General features: G+C 39.8%; 1 protein-coding gene across 3 annotated transcripts in view; it reads left to right on the forward strand.

Annotated features, from left to right (window-relative positions):
• Positions 1 to 20,185, forward strand: part of LOC115264680 (uncharacterized) — a 383,594-nt gene that overhangs the window by 124,877 nt on the left and 238,532 nt on the right. For all 3 annotated transcript variants that reach the window (XM_062859888.1, XM_029868658.2, XM_062859890.1), the window contains exon 3: positions 9,401 to 9,446. In XM_062859888.1, the coding sequence (XP_062715872.1) occupies positions 9,401 to 9,446 (46 nt within the window). The remainder of the gene's footprint in view (positions 1 to 9,400; positions 9,447 to 20,185) is intronic.

The following is a 20,185-nucleotide window of genomic DNA, read 5'->3' on the forward strand; positions in this document are numbered from 1 at the left end:
TTCCCGAATGTAAGTATGGGTAGACTTTTGTTCATGTGGTTGAAGTCATTATGCTTCTAATCGTAATATGCTGTAAGGTAGGGTTCGATACTAGCTCCAAGTGATAAAACATAAAATAAGAAAGTATGGTAAAACATGACCAAATGTATGCAGGAATCACGGCTTTAGGACATTTGGTCGAATAATATTTAGTCAAATAGCATTTGGTCAACGACATTTGGTCGAAAGTACGTTTGGACGAAAGGACATTTGGACCAAAAGCAATTTATTTATTTATTTATTAAAAATACATTCATCGGATTTTATATCCTAGTGAACATTACTAATTAAAACATATGTAACAATTAAAACTAACATTCATTGTAAATTTAAAGCAAGAACCTTATTCCTAAAGCTGGCTAACGACGTGTTAAAATTAAAAAGCTGCTGCACTTTATTGAATTCGTTGATTATGTTAATCATCGCAGGAAACGGCGCGTAACTTCCATAGTCAGTCCTATGCAGACTGGGGCGCAGGAGAGTGTGATTACGAAGGGCCCTTGGAGGAACATAAGGAAGTAAGGAAGGAAGCGTACAAGAATCAATGTCTCCTTTCAAAATCTTGGCAACAAAAATTGCTTGGTTCACGTGACGTCGGTGCTCTAATGTATCCAGGTTGAGTAACCGGCAACGATCTCGGTAGGGCGGTAAATTGGCTGGGTTCCTCCATGGTAAGTTAGCGAGGGCATGTCGAAGAAAAGGTTTTTAATGCCTTCGATATGTTCAACCCATGTAGACTGATACGGAGTCCATACAACATCAGCAGTTTCGACTATCGATCGTACAAGTGAGCAAAAAAGAGATTTCAAACAATAGAGATCCTTGAATTCACGAGAAATTTTGAAAATAAAACCAAGCTGGCGGTTGGCCTTTGTCAATGACAGAGCTCCTTTGCTGGTTAAATGTGAGATTACTGTCCAACAAGACCCCCAGATCTCTTACAACTGATGATCTTTCAAGTGGAATATCATTAATCTTATAGTTAAATATCACAGGGTTCAACTTCCTATGAAACGAGATCACTGAACATTTACAAATGCTCAGCGACATATGATTGCGTGAACACCAAGCAGCAAATTCATTCAGAAAATTGATTGATTTGTCTTTATTAAACAGACTTTCAGCCCTTGGCTGGTTCGTCTCTTTCATTCAGAAAAGTTTGCAGCAATAGGCAGTCGTTTTTACTCCGAATGACGACGTAGATTTTAAGGTCATCGGCAAACAGTAGTCTGCAGCCATGAGGAAGAATATTCGTGACGTCATTGAAGAAAATGAAGAACAATAATGGCCCTAGATTCCTTCTTTGGGGAACTCCTGATGTGTATGAGAATTCCCGCAAACAGCAAGATCGAATTCTTAAGTTTACGCCCAACAAGGTAGCTTTTCAGCCACATTACAAAATTATCAGATGCGCCAATTTTCCTGATATCCACCAGAAGAATGTGATGATTGATCCGGTCGAAGGCGGCGGTGAGATCGGTGTAAACCGCATCAACTTGCAGTCCTTGCTCAAATCAAAAATGTCGTAAATTTTACCAAAACGCATTCTAAATTTGAACCGATATAAAAATGTTGTAATAAATATATGTACAAAACTACTGTCAAAATTTGGTTTTATTTCGATAACTGTAGACAATTTGCGAATCAGTTGAAGGTAGGGTGGCACAATAAATAACGACTCACCCTTTACTGGTGAGGCACGTGGTAGTACATTCAACCAGGTTCGATGTTAGAGATCTTCGTGGAAAGAAGCCGTGTTGGTCGGACGAAATGTATTGTTTAACTTTAAAAACAAGTACTCATTTACGACTATCTCGAAGATCTTAGACCCACCACTCAATGAAGTTATCCCACGATAGTTGGAGATGTCCCTTTTCGATCCTTTTTCAAATACTGGAAACATGATGAAGCTTTTCCTAATCTCTGGAAACTTACCTTGCCTCAAAGGTAGGTTGAAAATAAACCGTAACGGCACCAGAAGTCACTCGGCACACTTCTTGTAGATACCATCCGGACCAGGTTTATAAGAACTTTTCAACTTGTCTGTAGCGCGTACGATCATCGAGTCAGTTACTTTAAAAACATCAATATCCACAGCGTCTGTAGCAACATTATTGGTTGCTTGTTTCAGTTCAAAATCGGTACATGATGTATTGTTGAACACACTATAGAACCGCTCAGCAAATAACGTACATTTATCACTAGCCGTAGTACAGTGCTTATCGCCAAAGAACATGTTCACTGGAAAGCTGTAGTCTTTACATTTGCTGTTGACAAAAGCCCAAAATGATTTCGGATTACGACGGAGATGATTTTGAGCTCTCAGAACAAAACCACGGTAGCGATAGGTGTTCATCGTCGTATAAGCTCTGCTGATAATCTTAAACTCGGTTCTCAGGAGCGGTGTACGAAATTTTCGCAGTTTACGTAGCGCTGCATTCTTTCTGCGCTTGAGGGTCCGCAATTCGTGATTTTCCCAGGGAGGTAGCCGTGGCTTACGTTTAATTGGAACATGTTCGACTAACCATGCTGAATAACACACATCAGTGGCGTAGCCAGAAATTTGCTCTGGGAGGGGTTTTTGATGTTCAATAATACTTTTTTTTATTTGACACTCACATTTCGTAAAAATATACTATGAATTTGAGGTGTAGGTTAAAAATAGCGGCGCAGCCGAAAAATTTTTTCATCTCAAAGCGTTTTATACTAGAAATTTGCTATAGAAATTTTGGCTCTGGGGGGGGGGGGGGTTTAACCCTAAAACCCCCCCCGTGGCTACGCCAGTGACACACATAGAAAATAGGCAGTAGCTTGATCCACATCACTGCAGTTGTGTATTGGTGACCAGTCAAAGAGGCTGAGATATGTTTCGAGAGCATCAACATTTATCTTTTTGAAATCCAGCTGCTGATCTTCATCATTGGTGCATACATCCTCAACGTAAAATGGTAAGAGTATTTCAAGCGGTGGGTTAATCGTGCTTAAAAATATTAGAGTTTTATTCCGTTTTGCTAACTTTTCCATCAGAAATTTTTCCTTCTTCTGAACATATGCTATTCTATCAAGTTTTACATTTGTGCTGAGAGTGGATACCATAGTTTTGATGTTTCGTTCTCAAAATGTTTCTTTCGTTTGAACATATGCTGATTTTTAAAGTTTCGTGTTTGTACTGTGTTTGAATGTTATAGTTGATGCTTTTTCATTAGATATGTTTTCTTCTTTGATACATAGGCTGTTCTTTCAAGTTCACTAATTGCATTGCGTCTTCATGTATCAACTGCTGAATTTTTCACCAGAGATGTATCCTTCTTTTGAACAGATGTTCGTATTCCGTACTGTGTTTGAATGATATAGCTGCAGATATTTTTTTGATCAGAGGTTTTACCTTCTTTAGGAGTTTTTTAAGTGTTTAACTTTACTATGTTCGGATGATGAGGCTGCAGAGTTTTCATCAAATATTATTCCTTCTTTTAAATACAGGCTATTTTTTATGCAGTGTTACATTTGACCTGAACGTGAGCCAAAAATGAAATTAATGCGTTCATTTTTTGAACGAGAACGCAGTAGACATATAACTTGCGTGTCAGAGCAATTAACTTCAAGAACGCCTGCTCAGATCCCAATTCGGTTCCAAACGAATAAACTGGTTCGGACTTCCGGAGTTTCAGAAAATCCGGAGAGGTGCCACACTAATTTACATTGTGGTAATGAGGTATAAGAAAGTGTTTATTGATAGCCATGAGACTTTGAAAAGTATTTTCTGGAAAGGCCAACTAATGAACTGATGACATGACTGGTCAGACACTATTGGTTGAGGTAGTTTTATGATTTTAGATGATTACACCGTTAAACGCTAAATTTTGTTATGGGATGAGAAAAAAAAGAACAGGAGCTCGAGACCCTATAAGTGTCATAGTGAAAGAATTATTGAAAAATATTGGACCGGGCTTTCACAGTTTATGACCGAAGTTTGTATGGAGAATTTTGGGTAGACCGTGTTGGCGTACAGAATGCCGGGGATTCTCAAAAGTAAGAAATTGAGGTTGTAAAGCTGCCGTTCTGGGGCGTTTATATTAAGGCGTCATAAAATGGAGAGTGAATCAATTGAGTAATTGGGCTACAAATTCTGCTTGAGAGACGTTGCGTCTGGTTTCAAAGGTATAAACTCCTAATAACAGGCAGCGATCTCGGTAGGGCCGTAGATTTGTCCGGTCTCTCCATGGAATGTTTCGCAGGGCGTGGCATACAAACTTTTTCAAAAAACTCTCCATCCGAATAATGTAGGAGGAGTTATATGGGGTCCAGATTTCCGAGTCGAATTCAGGGATTCAACGAACTAGGGCGCATTATAGCGATCTCAAGCAAAGCAGATTCTTGAAGCTGGCAGTAACCTTTAGAACAAAGCTTAGGTGTCTCTTAGCTTTGCAAAATGTGTCATTGTAGTGGAGAGTGAAGGATAGGTATAATCCAGAAGTATTCCTAAGTCGCGTCCGGACAACACGTACGAGAAGAGAACGGGATTTTTCTTCTTACTATATGAGATGACTTGGCATTTACTTACACTGAGCACTAAATGATTTTTCGAACAGCAATCATCGAACGAGTTCAGCAGAGCTTGTAGTAATCCTTCACACAATTTACAGTAAAATAGATTTTGGAGTCATCAGCGTAGAAAAGTCTAGTTCTGGAAGGTAAGATCAAGGCTGCGTCGTTTATAAATAGTAGAAAGGGAAGAGGTCCAAAATTGCTACTTTGAGGAACATCCCAAGGATTATTGAAGCTTTCCGAAAGGGATGATCCATTATGTGAGTATTTTCGTCAACTACCGCTCAACTAAATAATGATCTGAAAAAATGTTTGCATCTAAGGACTTATTCAACCTAATATACTCTTTGACGTACAAATTATTTCAATCTAGTGGAAAGGAAAAGTTTCGGTAATTGCCTGGCAATTTGAGCTGATTGAAGTTATTTGTTAACCTTCACGTACCCGACCCCCGACAACTCATTTTCAAAATGCTGGCATTTCATCAATTTTAGTCCGATTTTTTTTAAGTCGCCCTCAATCGATCATAAATTGGTACATGTTTATTACACTCAAGTGGCCATGTAATATCCGGACCCAATAATTACAGGTATTCCAACTTACCTGTCAATGACTCATTAAATGGAAGCAAAAAGATGTAGGCTATCAATAACCAGCACCTATAGTAAAGAAATTCGAATAATTACGCGAAATTTTATGCTTCAATTTCACTCCACTTACGAGTTGAAAATTGTCCTCGCTTTGTGTACGATGGCAGCAACCGCACCAAAGCAGCAGCTAGGTGAATTGTTTATCATCGCCATCCAATTTTCACTTCACCTGTATCATTTGTTGATCTAACCTTCAATTCACATCCCACAAAAGCTTTTTAGCACTTCAAAGTTAGATTTCACCGCTGCAGAATGCAGAAAAGCAGTTTAATTAATCAAATACATAACTTTTTCCCGTCGGTATCACAGTGCAACGAAGAAATCATTCTCCGTGGTTGTGAAATACGATGTTTCGTATGCAGAACATCTACGCACACTTTCGCTTGCATCCACCATGCTTTCTTCCCCTACACGGTAAAAATTCTGCACGCTGGATGTAAGGGAAAAATCTCTTAACTTTTCAACGTCCCAATCAACATGATTATAAATTCTTTTCCTTTTAAATCGCAATGCTGTCAGTTTTGATTTGAGAACCAAAACAAACCCACCGAAAAAAATAACTGAAAATCACTTCAATTTACACTAATGTACAAAGCAATACAATCCAAAGTGAAAAACTGTTGATTTGGTAATGACTGTTTTGGGCATGAAAGTAAATTAAAATGACAGGTGGTAGAAAGTGTTTCTCTTCGATTCGCACCTCATTATCAGATGTGAAGTAGTGTAGTGGTAAAGCAGAAGACTGTGACTCTTAAGGTCCTGGTATCGAATCTTGGTGTAGCGGGGGTACACTGGGGCCGTCCATATACCACGTGGACAGAAAATTCATGGTTTTCGACCCCCTCCCCCCTCCCCGTGGACAAGCATGGACTTTTCATTGATCCCTACCCCCCTCCCCCAATGTCCACGTGGACATAAAAAAAAATTTTTTTTCATATTTCTAAAAAAAGGGAAAAAGTGATTTTGAAAAGTTTTTTTTTAATATTGTGTTTTTTCTTCTTCGTAAACAATGTCTTAAATATAATAACTTTATAAAATACAAATATTCTATAGCTTTACATAGAATACAAACAAGTACCACAAAATAGGTACTTACAAGTTTTCAACGTTGTTTTTAATTCAGCTTAATGTTTGTGAGAGTGATTCTTGCTCCAGTTGATGATAAATTTTCGTCAAACGGAAAATTCTTCATTAGGTGTTTTTCGTGTAATATCCATCGCCTAATGTTAGTGATTGCTAAATGATTTAGTCTGTACAGCCTCTGATTGAGGACGGTGTTTTTTAGAATGTTTGTTCAATTTGATGTGAATCTTCGAAAAATCCATTCAGAACTTCAATGAATATTTTCTGACTGAAACATCAACATTTGCATGGTATACACTCCATTTTAAATCTACAGAATATTCCTCGATGAAGAATGCTAAGTATGTTATTAGAAATTCTGATAATTAACATTAGTCTGTGAATCAATACCATGATTTTTTTGCTTGTAGAAGTAACTTACAACTAAAAGACAATGTATAATAAAATAAAATGTATGAAAGAACTATTGAAGAGAATCTCATCAATAATGCGACATAATTTGTTTCGTTTGTAGATTCTTGTTTCCTAATTTATATGTCAATGTTGTCCACGTGGACAATTGACGAACCCCCACCCCCCTCTCCGTGGACAAGCGTGAACTTTTCGCTAACCCCCTCCCCCCTCCAAGCTGTCCACGTGGTATATGGACGGCCCCACTTTATTAATTTTTATTTTGAAACCAAAACAGTGTCAACAGTGAATTGAAGTGCACTTCCAGTAAAACTGAAGAGGCAGTGGATGTTCTTTTTCAAATGATATTTAGATGATAACAAACTGTTTGGACAGTAGTGCGAATTCAAGTGCCAATCTGTTCATATCAGAGTGCAGATTTTTTACCGTGTAGGCGAAGAAAGCATGGTGGATGCAAGCGAAAGTGTGCGTAGATGTTCTGCATACGAAACATTGTATTTCACAACCACGGAGAATGATTTCTTCGTTGCACTGTGATACCGACGGGTAAAAGTTAGTTGGAATACCTGTAATTATTGGCTATTTCCGTCTGATATGGCAAGGATTAGTGCACATGGTGAAGTAAATTTCTACGCTATGTGGTTAACAGCAAATCGATTGTTCCAATTTTGACGTTTCTCTTCTTTGTTTTCCAGGCTCGTTATTTTGATCTACAGCTTATTGAAAGGATAGCAATACTAAAGTGCACAAGCTTTATTGGCCATAATTACAAGACAGTAACTTTCGACAAAAATAGTCATTGGAGAAAATTTGACACAACTTTCGATAGTATGGATATTTCAAACATTTCCCATAAATTCGTAATCAATTACTTGGCAATACTTTCTTGTATGCTGGAATTATTGCCAATAATACTATTTTTCCAGTATACTGTTGTGCGGTTACATTTGTCAATGAGACAAAATAACTTATTATTTTTTTCATAGTCGAAAGTACTTGTGATTTGATGATGATCCCCGATATTACCTCAATACCAGTAAAATATGCAAATGTTACAAAAACGCAATTACACGCAGTTTAGTTCTTGTGCAAAAGTTGAACTCTTTTATTTTGCATCTCATTCATCCGTTTCCATTGAAAGACTGTAATGCCTTGTACGTTCTTGCCTTGACGGTTTCATTAGGAATTCGCTTTTAAAAATCCTGTTGTGGTCAGGAACCATACACCGAAAACTACTCAGACGGTTACCACAAAACCATTCCCGTATGTACGTAGGTCATTTCCCGCACTAATGCCCACTTCCGGAGCAAGCTGAAATAATCAATCCTTCTGCGTCCGACTTATGGCAACTCGGCAAACAACGTCCAATTTGTGGAAAGTGCCAGAAAATGGCTTAGTCAGATTATAGCTTTTCTTGCAAATCATCCTCCGGTTCCCTTTGCTTGCGGGGGGCCTCTTTTTGGACACTTAGTCCCGGTGTGGTGGGCGTTCGGAGAGAGAGAGATTCGCAAATCGGATACCATCATCAGATGCCAGCCAGCCGCCACCGTCAAAACTTTTCCTCCAGGAATATTGAACAGACATCGCCTCGCATAATTTGCATAATTTGATCATCTCGTTTCTTTCCTGGTGCCTTTTTGGTGTACGCAAAAAAGGATCAACGCGGACGAGGTGGGCGAGGGATTTTTTTTTTTCATTCTGAGGAAGCTGGCGCAGTTTAGCAAAATTGCGAGCAGCCGAAATCCTTTCGTTTGGGGATCAGGACGGACACTCACTTACAACGGGATGAGCTGCCAAAAAGAGACGGCTTCCGGCGAGGTTAAATGATGACAACGGCGAAGATGGCAGTTAAGATGGTGCGGCGGCTGGCGGCAGCAGATTGATGGCACAAAGGATTTATCCGAAGGAGATCCATGGATTTTCAAAGTTCGAGGAATTCAAGGAATCAATATTGTTATGAACGAGAAAAATAAGAATCGTAAGAAAAGCTGATATCTAAAAGAGAAATCTTTAATTGAGTACCGATACAACAATGTAAAGCTTCACTTCGAGCAATCATTCTATGCAACCACCCTGGCACATTTCCAACAGATTTTGACCACTTGTTCCCACATCAGTCCCATTGTTCACCGGCGGGATTTGACTATTGGAAGTTTTTTGAGCTTAGCTTGCAGGCAGGGCAGGAAGCTGGCGTTGGGGAGATGAAATTGATTTTCATAACACATTTTTATGCAAATCACGTTCGCTTATAAACATGTGCCGAGATTTTTCGATTTTTCCCTGAAAAGTAACAAGCCCACCACCATCATCGCTGGCAAAGCCGCTTTCTGTTGCTGATTTTTATTCGACCAACTGGCTGGTTGCAGAATTGTGTTAGTGGAGAGAGGATGAGAAACAGGATGAGGATGGTTGTTGTTCAGAAAATGATGTTTCGTGGTTGTTGCGGGTTTAATCTGATTTTGTGGAACGCAATACAAAAATGTTGAGCAATCAACAGCTGTTAATTTTGTTTACGTGACTGGACAAATGATGGGATGAATTATTGCACTTTAAGAGTGCTTAAACTATGGTAATCTCACAGAGCTTTCACAATGATTTTATCGGCAGATTGGGTCAAGTAGCAGCTCTCCATATTTTATTCTACTAACGATCTCAATTTCCCCTTTTTCTAGTGGAAATCACGGTGGTGTGTTATGCGGAAACTATCTCCAGTAGCAGGTAAGTTGATACGACTCCAGACGATCCCCCAATCATCATCGGAAGAACCTTCTCGGAAACTTGGATATGAGTAAATCCCAAACAAATTTAATTTTCTCAACCTGTGTCACAATCGCCGGTTATAATCCCATTCGTAACCCCAAATTCTTGTCGTATAAAAATATACCGAACAATCTCCATCATGGCCCACGACACAACACATTCCGTAGGTACGGAAATCCTTTGATCCCTTGGTCGATACTCAGAAACATAACGACGATGACGACGACGACGGTGATACGAGCTGCTTACGGTATACATGTTCTACGCTGCATTGATTTTCACAGTTTCCGAAGAAGCTATTTTCCATACCTACCTTCATACATATCTGGAGCAACATTTGAAAAGGGCATACAAGCATTAGTAAACAATGTCTTCACACGTCGCTCCTGAGCCCCCATCAGCTTATTCACAAAAACTAAGACCGTTATCAGATAGAGCAAACATCGATCTTTCGGATAACGGTGTTCATTTGCATGGGCGGGCTGCTGTTATGCCCTACGGAGCGTTTTCTAAAAAAGACACAAGACCTCTTGGGCCCTTTTCAAATGTTGCTCCAGATATATCGTCTAAATCTGGAATGGGATCACCGGGCTAGGGGAAGTGTCTGATACGAATTTATCGATGGAAAAACTTTAACCGCTCATCTCCGAGGACACATTCATCCGTTTCGTTCTTATTTTGGGAATCGGGGGAAAACAAGAAATCGATTGTACACTTCAGACGGAACAGTGTACCAGATTGTGGCAGGGGTTCTCAATGTAATTATTTCATAAAGAAAAATAACTGCTTTTAAAATTATTCCAGGTGCTTTTACTACATAAACTCACCCAAGAATTCTTTTACGAACTCATCCAGATATTCCTTCACGAGTCCTTCTATATAGGATTCCTCTCTAGTAGCTCTCATGAATTCTTTCGAAAATACTTCTAGGAACTCATCCAGAGATTTTTTCAAGAATTGTACTGCATTTCTTCAAGGAATTTTTCTAAAGTTTCCTCTAACAAACATGAATTAAAGAACTAGTAGATATTTTTTGTCTGGAATTGTATCAGATATTCCTTCGGGAATATTTAGAGATTTCGTCAGGAGATCTCCTGGTGTTTCTCTAATGATTCAAACAAAAGTTTCTCTAGTCGACGGGCTTGGTGGTCTAGTGGCTACCGCTCCTGATTCATATGCAATATGCATAAGGTCCTGGGTTCACTCCCTGGCCCGTCTCTTTCCTTCTACTTTATATCTTTCTATCCACTCATCTAGCTCATGTATATTCATATCTCGGATACTTTTTCAAAACGACACATAATACACGCAAATCCGCAATCGCAATGTTGATACGACGTTTTGAAAAAGTATCCGAGATATGTTCATAGCCATCGCTAGAACCAGAAATGGTTGAACAGCCGTTTCCCTTCCTTCCAACTCTCACAGCGCAGGGTCCATCTATCAGATAATGCCTACGAGTTATGCAATCAAGAGAACTGTGCCGCATATCTTCAGAATAATAAACACACAATTCTATCCCTTCCCCACATTGACCTGCAACCTGACGTGGCAGGCGCCATTATCGCCTAAAAATACAACATAACCAACGCGCACACACTGAAGATGCCTGCTAGTCCTTGGCAGATAATCTTATAAATTCCTTGTGTGAGTGTAGCTGGTCTGGCAATACTGGAGTAGCATCTACGGGCGGTCAATTAAGCTCAAGCTCATTCAACCAAGAGTTTCTCTAGAGGATCCTCCAGAGATTTCTCCAAGTGTTTCTCGGAAGTATGTTTCTTTAAAGACTCCCCTCCTTGTGCACGGACTTGACTCAAGTCATTCTGGAAAGTATCTCTGTATGAATTTTAAGAATCATTACCTGTTCTGAGGTTTAGTTGGTTGAAGCGCCGGTCTAGCGAATACGGAGTCGTGGGTTCGAATCACGCCAGAACGCGATTTATTTTGTCATAAATTTCAACTCTCAATTTGTCATTTAGCAGTATTTAGTGCCTTCTAATTACAAGTTTCCAGTATATTTCAGACATACCAGCAAATTAGGCATAATGCCAGTAAAGGGCAGAATCTATGAAATAATTGCCTAAAGAGTTTCAGTAGCAGTATCTCAATAAGGCTGATACAAATATTATTTTCACTTTTTGTCTCCCCCCCCCCCCCCCTTCAACATTTTTTGGCTGGATTTTGCATTATGAGGGGGCAGATAAAAAATATTTATCAAAATTTCGGATTTTGCTAAACATTCTTTAACGATGAGTTTTTAATATTATTATTTTTATCCCCCTCTCGACCACCCAAAGGGTCGTGGAACAAAAAGTGAAATAAATATTTGTAACGGCCCAAGTTACTGAAATAATTCCTGCAAGAAAATATGAAACAACTCAGCGAGCAAACTTCGAAGACATTCCAGGTGACCTGAAAGAACTCCTAGCATAACTTCTAAAACAATTCCTTGAAAAAAAAATCTGAAGCATTTCTCAAAGCACAGGACTTCATGACGGAATTTCTAAAACAATCTGGTGAAATTCTTGCAAAAATCTCTGAATGAACTCCAAGATGAGCTTCTGAGAGAATTTCTGAAAGCAAGTTAAATAACCGTGGAAGTGCTGGAGCAGGGGTTCTCAAACTTTTTCAGCTTGCGACCCACTTTCGATTTTTAAAGAATTTGATGACCCACCATAACGTATTTGCATAAAATAGGTATTTTGCAGTATTTGATAAACTTATGTTACGTAAATAGTAAATAGTTTTTTTTATAAATATTGTATGTTTTTTTTAAGTCTAAGTAAGGTTAAGGTACCCAAGCGTCCAGTATTTTTTTTTTGTCTGATGGAAAGAATTTGAGATAAATTTCAATGTTTCTAATCAAGTCTGACTCCAAGCAGCACTGCAGAATAGGTTTTAGGTTTTCACATATTCTAGACAAAAAAAACATTTTATACAAATTCTTTGACGATATAGTGGCAATTTTGTACTTCTGCAGAACTTTAAAAGCTAAATACTTCAAAATGAGAGATCAGGTTGAAAATGCTGTAAATATTTACAGCGAATGGGTGAACATCAATGAGAGTTTTTAGAATTATCTTAATGGTTGATGGTCGGATGAATCCTCTTGATATTTTCAGTCATATGCTTCAAACACACTTATTTTATATATATTTTTTTATTGAAATCACTTTTTAGTTGTTCTGATTATCGATATTCAGCAGAATATTACCAAAGTTAAGCTTTACTTAAGTTTGGTATAGATAAGGTTTCTTGTCGAAGTATGGTATTTTTCACTGATTTTTGATATATTTGACTGCTGAACTTGGTGTATGAAAATCTAACTGACAATGCAAACTGCAAGCAGTAACAAATATCCTTTTGATTGAAAATTATAGTTTTAGTATTAATTTCAGAACACAGACAGTAAAGCCAATATTCAATGTACTCCAGACTAAGACTTACAAAACAAAACTTTGAATAGCGTTAAGGAGAAACCGCATTTCTTAAAATAACTCTGTCGATTCTCCAAGGGAGTATTACATTAGACAATGGCTAGCTAACATAAGATAATTTAGACATTTATTAAAATATCGCCCAAGCTTTCGCGACCGACCAAAAACCAGCCCGTAACCCACTGCAGTGGGTCGCGACCCATAGTTTGAGAAACGCTGTGTTGGAGGAATATCTAGGATAATTTCTTAAGTAATACATATAAGAATATCTGGAGTAATTTATGAAAAAAAAAATTAAGCAATTTTTAGAGCAAGCTTGGGAAGAATGTATAGAGAAATTGCTAGAGAAATTGTGGTGGCATTGTTGGATGAATTTTAAGAAAATTTGTTTTTTTTTTTTTTGAAAAAAATGACGAGATGAACTCTTGCAGAAATTTCTGGTAAGCTCTTTGGAGAAACTCCAGCAGAGTTTTGTGGTGAAATTTCTTGAACAATTTCTGATAGACTTCTTAGAGAAACTACTGAAGAAATTCCTGGATCATTCTCTGGGAGAACTTGTGAGTGAATATTTTAATTCCAAGAGGAATGAAATTCCTGTTTTATTTGGAAAACTCCTAGAGAGACTCTAGTGGTACGTGACAGCCGAACTCGCGTACCGAGACCATTAGCATTCCACGCGCGTAGGGGCTATCTGCCGATGCGAACCCTGGGGCTGATGACGTAGCAGACACAGATAACAATGATGACGAGGACAAGGACGTAGACACCTGCGAGGATTTAGACGGCACAGGCACAGGTGGTAACGGCGGGAGCTCGCTTGACGGATTCGTGGGGTCCGTAGGAAACAAAGATGGTGTTGGGACTGGCGGCGCAGTTCTCGGAATGCTCCACGCATCCGGCAGAACGTCTCTAGAGGCAGTGCTGATTGCGGCCTGCTGCTACCTGGTGTAGTACCGACACGACCGCGCTCTGATCAACATTCGATCGAACCGTCCGCTGAGCCTCAACCCAGACGGTGTACATCACCATGCCGATTTTCTCACACACCGTTCCAAGTACCAGCTGTTCACCTTCACATGGACGGCATCGTGTGCAGAAAAGCTTCTTCGGTTTTCTTCCTTTTCGTCACTCGGTCGGCACTCTAGCGGAGGTCGAAGGGCTGACTTGTCCTGATGTGCTGGCCTGTCAATTCGGTGCTGTGCGATAGATTAACAGGATTCAATGATTTTCCAACACAGACCTTCCCCTTCTGGGTGTTTTTCAGCGACCCCTTGTGCGTGTTCACAAACCTGTCAGCCTGACAAGTGAAAAGGTGCCGTGGGGACGTGATCGATGTCACTGTCGCTGCAGAACTGCTTGAACTTGCTGCTCGCGAACTGCGTCCCGTTGTCGCTGACTAGCGTTTGAGGCTTTCGTAGCATGCAGTTCGTGGATGTGGAAGTGATCACCAAGTGCTCCCCAAACATGATGCACTTCCCAACGGTGAACAGCGCATCTCGTCTTCCGTAGAGCCGACGTATCTCCGGATCCACGATCTTTGTCTTTTCCGGCCAGCCTTCTTGAAAGTATCGGCACATTTTGCGCAGCTGCTCAGCGGATTGAGTATCCTGTCCCATCGACTTGAAACTGAGCGGAAGACAGCTTACTGCTTCGTCTGCCACAATCCTCTTCCAGAATCACGCTCGCAATCACGCAATCCTCGTCAGGCTTGGCGTGGCTGTTGATCAGCCTCGACAGGACATCGGCATTCCAGGACTTCTCCGTTTGTTCGTATTCGATGGGGAGGTCGTGCAACAGCAGCGATAGCACTCAGCGCTGAAGACGGTTCACCGTGCACACCGTAATACCCTTTCGTGAGTCGAAGATCCGAGCCAAAGGTGCATGGTCGGTCTGCATATGAAATACCTGCCAAAAACCATCTTATGCAATTTCGTTACAGCGGACACCATTGCCAATTCTCAGCGATCCGGGATGTAGCGCATTTCCGCCTTCGTAGTTCGTCGAGCGGGAACCGAAGCGTGCGCATTTTTAGCATGAACTTCCCGTAGTAGTCAATAGCGCCCTAAAACAAAAAAAAAAACGAACTCCGCTGACGTCCTCCGGCGCAAGCAGCTTATGGATCGCTTCTAGTTTTGCTTTTGCCAGGTCTGGCCGTCTTCCCCAGATAGCGGATTTGATTCTTCCCGAAGCTACACTTTTCCGCTCGGATAGTGAATCCAAACTCCTGGATTCGCTGCAGTACCGCACGAGGATTCCTGTTGTGGTCTTTTTTGTCAGCTCTGCCAACATCAATGTGGTCCAGGAAGCTGCTCACCCCTTTCCATCCGACCAACATTGTCGATCAGCTGTTGAAATGCTCCGGGCGCAACATTCCCTCCCGGCGCAAACGGTTGTAGCTGTACAGTTCACGATATGTGTGATCGTCAGCAGGTTACGAGAGCCTTCGTCCACATCCACCTGCAGAAACGCATCCGTCAAGTTAATTTGGTTGAAGACAGCGCAGTTTTCAAGATTGGTGGAGATATCCTGTGACAGAGGTGACGGATACTGATGAGGTTTCAGCGCTGCATTTGATCTCGTCGAATAGTCTCCACAGATACTAATCTTGCTATTCGCTTTACGAACCACCACAATCGGAGCTTCGAAAAATCTTCCGGTGTGATAATCTTTGCACCTTACACCATCCAGCACATCAATCCAGCTCGTTGTCGACTACCTGGTACATTGCGTACGCAATCGGTCGAAACACAGAGCTCACCCCGGTCTTCAGCTGGAACAGTACCTTCGCTTTCGTGCAGATCCCGAGACTACCAGCGAACACTCGCGGGAACTCGGCTTGCAGCTTGCTCACGCTGACTGGAGCGCTGCTAACACGGTTACAGATGGCGTCGAACAAAACCGACCACAATCTGAAAGTGTAGATCGTGTACTCGGAACCCGGTAGATGGTGCTCCTCCTTCGTAACACGTGCCGTAACAGCCATCACTCGTCCATCAATAAAAAAAATCGCATGTAAACCTACCTTCAATCTGCAGGGACTTACCACTCGCTGACTCGGCAACGACCGTTGACACGGTCATCGAAGGGCTGCCAATCTTCCTCCACGATTTCGATAAAATAATGGTGATGTCGGAACCGGTGTCGATTTGCAGACGCACTGGAATCTGTTGATCCCGACCGATACATACTTTCGACGCTGATGCACTATTTGACGGTCACTCGGTTCATTGAACTCGGAGATATAACAGTTCGAAGTTGGCTCTTGGAAAATTACAGATTTATTAGAATCTTCTCTGCTTTCTTCAAGAAATCTGGTAAACTAACTCCAGGCTCCATCAGGTGGTTCTTTGTGCCATTCAGATTGGTCTTATCAATCCCGAAATAGCTTAAGGGCTGTATATAATCTACGTTGAATCATTTTTGGCCATCTCAGAATCCCCCTCGCTTCCCTTCTTTTAGAGGCTACGCGGATAGTTCCTTAGAAGGGCCCGCATGAAACTTGAATATAACGATAGCAATTAAATAGAGAACCACTGCTCAAAATCTTCCAATTTCCACTTCTGCACATTAGTCACATCGATTGCTCCCTCGCGATAGCTGTAATGCTGGGTGATGTAATCGATAGCTTGGCAGACCCGGGTGATATAGGAACCCATACGTATTGGTAAACCTATCCAACTACCTATTATGCTCCAAATTTTATGCACGCAATCAGACTGGATTTCATTACCCCGAACACCCTCAACAACGGTTTCTGGTCCCCTTTGGGAGACGGAACCCTTTTCACTGAGCAGTCGGTCCCTCAACCAAATGGAAGCTGAGATTCCTCACCCCGGTCGGAGTGAAACACTTGAACCCTAGAAGCCATTTGTCATCGGCGAGATAAGAGGCAAAATCACACACGCACGCACGCTTCACCATTGCCACCGCTGCCGCCGCCGCCGCTGTCGAGACCAAGTGATTTCCGGGTAACAGACTTCACTTTACTCTTACGACATGGCACTGGCACAGCACAACTCATGGTAACTCTTTTGGGGTGATCCTGCTCGCACCTCACTGTATGAAAATGTACCAAGCATCTTTGAAAATAGAATTCAGCTGCACAGCACTCCCTCGCATAGGCCAAAGGTTACCTTCGTTTTGGATTAGATTTCTTACGACTGCCTACCTAGCACCAACTGTTGGCTGGAAACATAAATAATTCATTTAAGAATCGTCCGCGGAGACGCGCCAAGGACCCGTGCAATGGTTATCTCGTTTGTTTTCGTCTCGGCAGCGAGACCCAGCTCTGTGCCAGGCCGGCCAAATGGAGAAATAAGAAAGATTGCCCATTCCGGTTGGAAGATCGTCGTCGCTCTGCTGTTCTCTGCTAGTATCGGATGTGGGGACGAGCAGAGCGTGCGGTGTTAATGGGATCACAACACTGACTGCTGGCTGACGCTGAGGAGTGGCAAATGATGAGGAAAATCATGACAGCGATCATTACGCTGACGGCTCGTGATAAATTTCGGAGATGTTTTGAGACAAACGGAAGCCGGATATGATGGGAGTGTTTTCAGGTGAGCTTCTGGAAGGTTAACGTACCTATGTTTATAACCGTTGATAGCACAAAGATATAGCAAACATTACCGTGTAAAGTCTAAATATTTCTTTTAAACTTCCTCCAGGGATTCTTTCAGGGACACCCTCAGAAATTATTTTATTATTTCTTATTATCAAAGACTCATTCGCAAATTTTCTTCGGAAATCACATTGTATATTCCACCAAAAATTTCTCAAAAGTTAATTTTGGAAAATTTTGCAGGATTGCTTCAGAAATTCATTATGCTTTCATACATTCCTCCAGGCACTTCTCGAATGATTCATTTAGAAAATCATTCGTGGATTCCCTATAAAACTCCTCTATATATTTCTTCAAAAAATTCTCCTGAGATTTCTTCCGAAATTCCTCCATTGATTCCTTTAGAAAGTCTACCATGAAATCTTTAAGAAATTCTGTCAGCATTTGACTGAAAATTCTTTTAGGGATTCTTCCATATAATCATTCATAAATTCCTCTGAAGTTTTCGAAAATTCATCCAAAAACTAAAAAAAAAAACAAGAACAATTTTAAAAATTCTTTCATGGATTATTTCCAAAATTATTACATGCATTCTTCTAGAAAATCTCCCAGGGATTTCTTCCAGAAAATCTTCCACATATTCCTTAAGAAAGCTCTCCTGGGATTCTATTACAAATTATCTCCATGCATTGCTGCAGAAATTCCTTCAAAGATCCATGAGTTTGCTTAGAAATTGCACCATTGTTTTTTTTTCAGAAATCTCTCCGGAGATTGTTTCAGATAATTCTTCCAACGTTGTTTGAGACAGTCAAAAGTTCTGAATTGATTCAGAAATTTCACAAAATATTTCTTTGGAACATTTTCCAAAGTTTACCCTTACAATCTTTCAGAGATTATTCGAAATAATCCTTAATGGATTCCTTAAGATAATCTTTCAGGGATTCAGGGATGTCTTAAAATTCTAAAATTTCCTCTAGAAATTTTTCGGGATTGCTTCAGAAATTTCTCCAGAGGAAATCCTCTGTGCTTCTTCAGAAAATCTTCTATGAATTCCTTACGAAATTGCATCATGGGTTAATTTTTAGTAATTTATGCTCCAGGAATTCATTCATAACATCTTTCGAGAGCTCTTCCTTTCCAGACTTTTTTCAGTGCCCTAAAGAATTTCTCAAGAAATTTCACTAAGAATTTATTTAGGAAATTTTTCATGGATTCCTTCCCCTTGGTTTACTGCAAATATTTTTCTAGGATGTCCTTTGTAAATCCTTGTGAAGGATTAAACTTTTTTTCTGGCATTGCTTCCTAATTTTCTCCAGAAATCAAGAAGTTTTATAGTTTTTTATTGAGATTTTCAACCCTAGGCTGGTTCATCTCCGCATTCAGAAGTTTTTTTTTTCAAATAATGTTTCAGAAATTATTTCATGTCAGCGGTTTTTTTAAATATCCCCATGAGATTTTTTTCATAAATTTCATCAAGAGCTCGTTTACGAACTTTTTCGTGGATTCCTACTGCTTTCATACATTCCTCCAGGCACTTCTCGAATGATTTATTTAGAAAATCATTCGTGGATTCCCTATAAAACTCCTCTATATATTTCTTCAAAAAATTCTCCTGAGATTTCTTCCGAAATTCCTCCATTGATTCCTTTAGAAAGCCTACCATGAAATCTTTAAGAAATTCTGTCAGCATTTGACTGAAAATTCTTTTAGGGATTCTTCCATATAATCATTCATAAATTCCTCTGAAGTTTTCGAAAATTCATCCAAAAACTAAAAAAAAAACAAGAACAATTTTAAAAATTCTTTCATGGATTATTTCCAAAATTATTACATGCATTCTTCTAGAAAATCTCCCAGGGATTTCTTCCAGAAAATCTTCCACATATTCCTTAAGAAAGCTCTCCTGGGATTCTATTACAAATTATCTCCATGCATTGCTGCAGAAATTCCTTCAAAGATCCATGAGTTTGCTTAGAAATTGCACCATTGTTTTTTTTTTCAGAAATCTCTCCGGAGATTGTTTCAGATAATTCTTCCAACGTTGTTTGAGACAGTCAAAAGTTCTGAATTGATTCAGAAATTTCACAAAATATTTCTTTGGAACATTTTCCAAAGTTTACCCTTACAATCTTTCAGAGATTATTCGAAATAATCCTTAATGGATTCCTTAAGATAATCTTTCAGGGATTCAGGGATGTCTTAAAATTCTAAAATTTCCTCTAGAAATTTTTCGGGATTGCTTCAGAAATTTCTCCAGAGGAAATCCTCTGTGCTTCTTTAGAAAATCTTCTATGAATTCCTTACAAAATTGCAACATGGGTTAATTTTTAGTAATTTATGCTCCAGGAATTCATTCATAACATCTTTCGAGAGCTCTTCCTTTCCAGACTTTTTTCAGTGCCCTAAAGAATTTCTCAAGAAATTTCACTAAGAATTTATTTAGGAAATTTTTCATGGATTCCTTCCCCTTGGTTTACTGCAAATATTTTTCTAGGATGTCCTTTGTAAATCCTTGTGAAGGATTAAACTTTTTTTCTGGCATTGCTTCCTAATTTTCTCCAGAAATCAAGAAGTTTTATTGTTTTTTATTGAGATTTTCAACCCTAGGCTGGTTCATCTCCGCATTCAGAAGTTTTTTTTTTTCAAATAATGTTTCAGAAATTATTTCATGTCAGCGGTTTTTTTAAATATCCCCATGA

The sequence above is a fragment of the Aedes albopictus genome, chromosome 3, assembly GCF_035046485.1.
Source record: "Aedes albopictus strain Foshan chromosome 3, AalbF5, whole genome shotgun sequence".
In the NCBI taxonomy this organism is placed as follows: domain Eukaryota; kingdom Metazoa; phylum Arthropoda; class Insecta; order Diptera; family Culicidae; genus Aedes; species Aedes albopictus.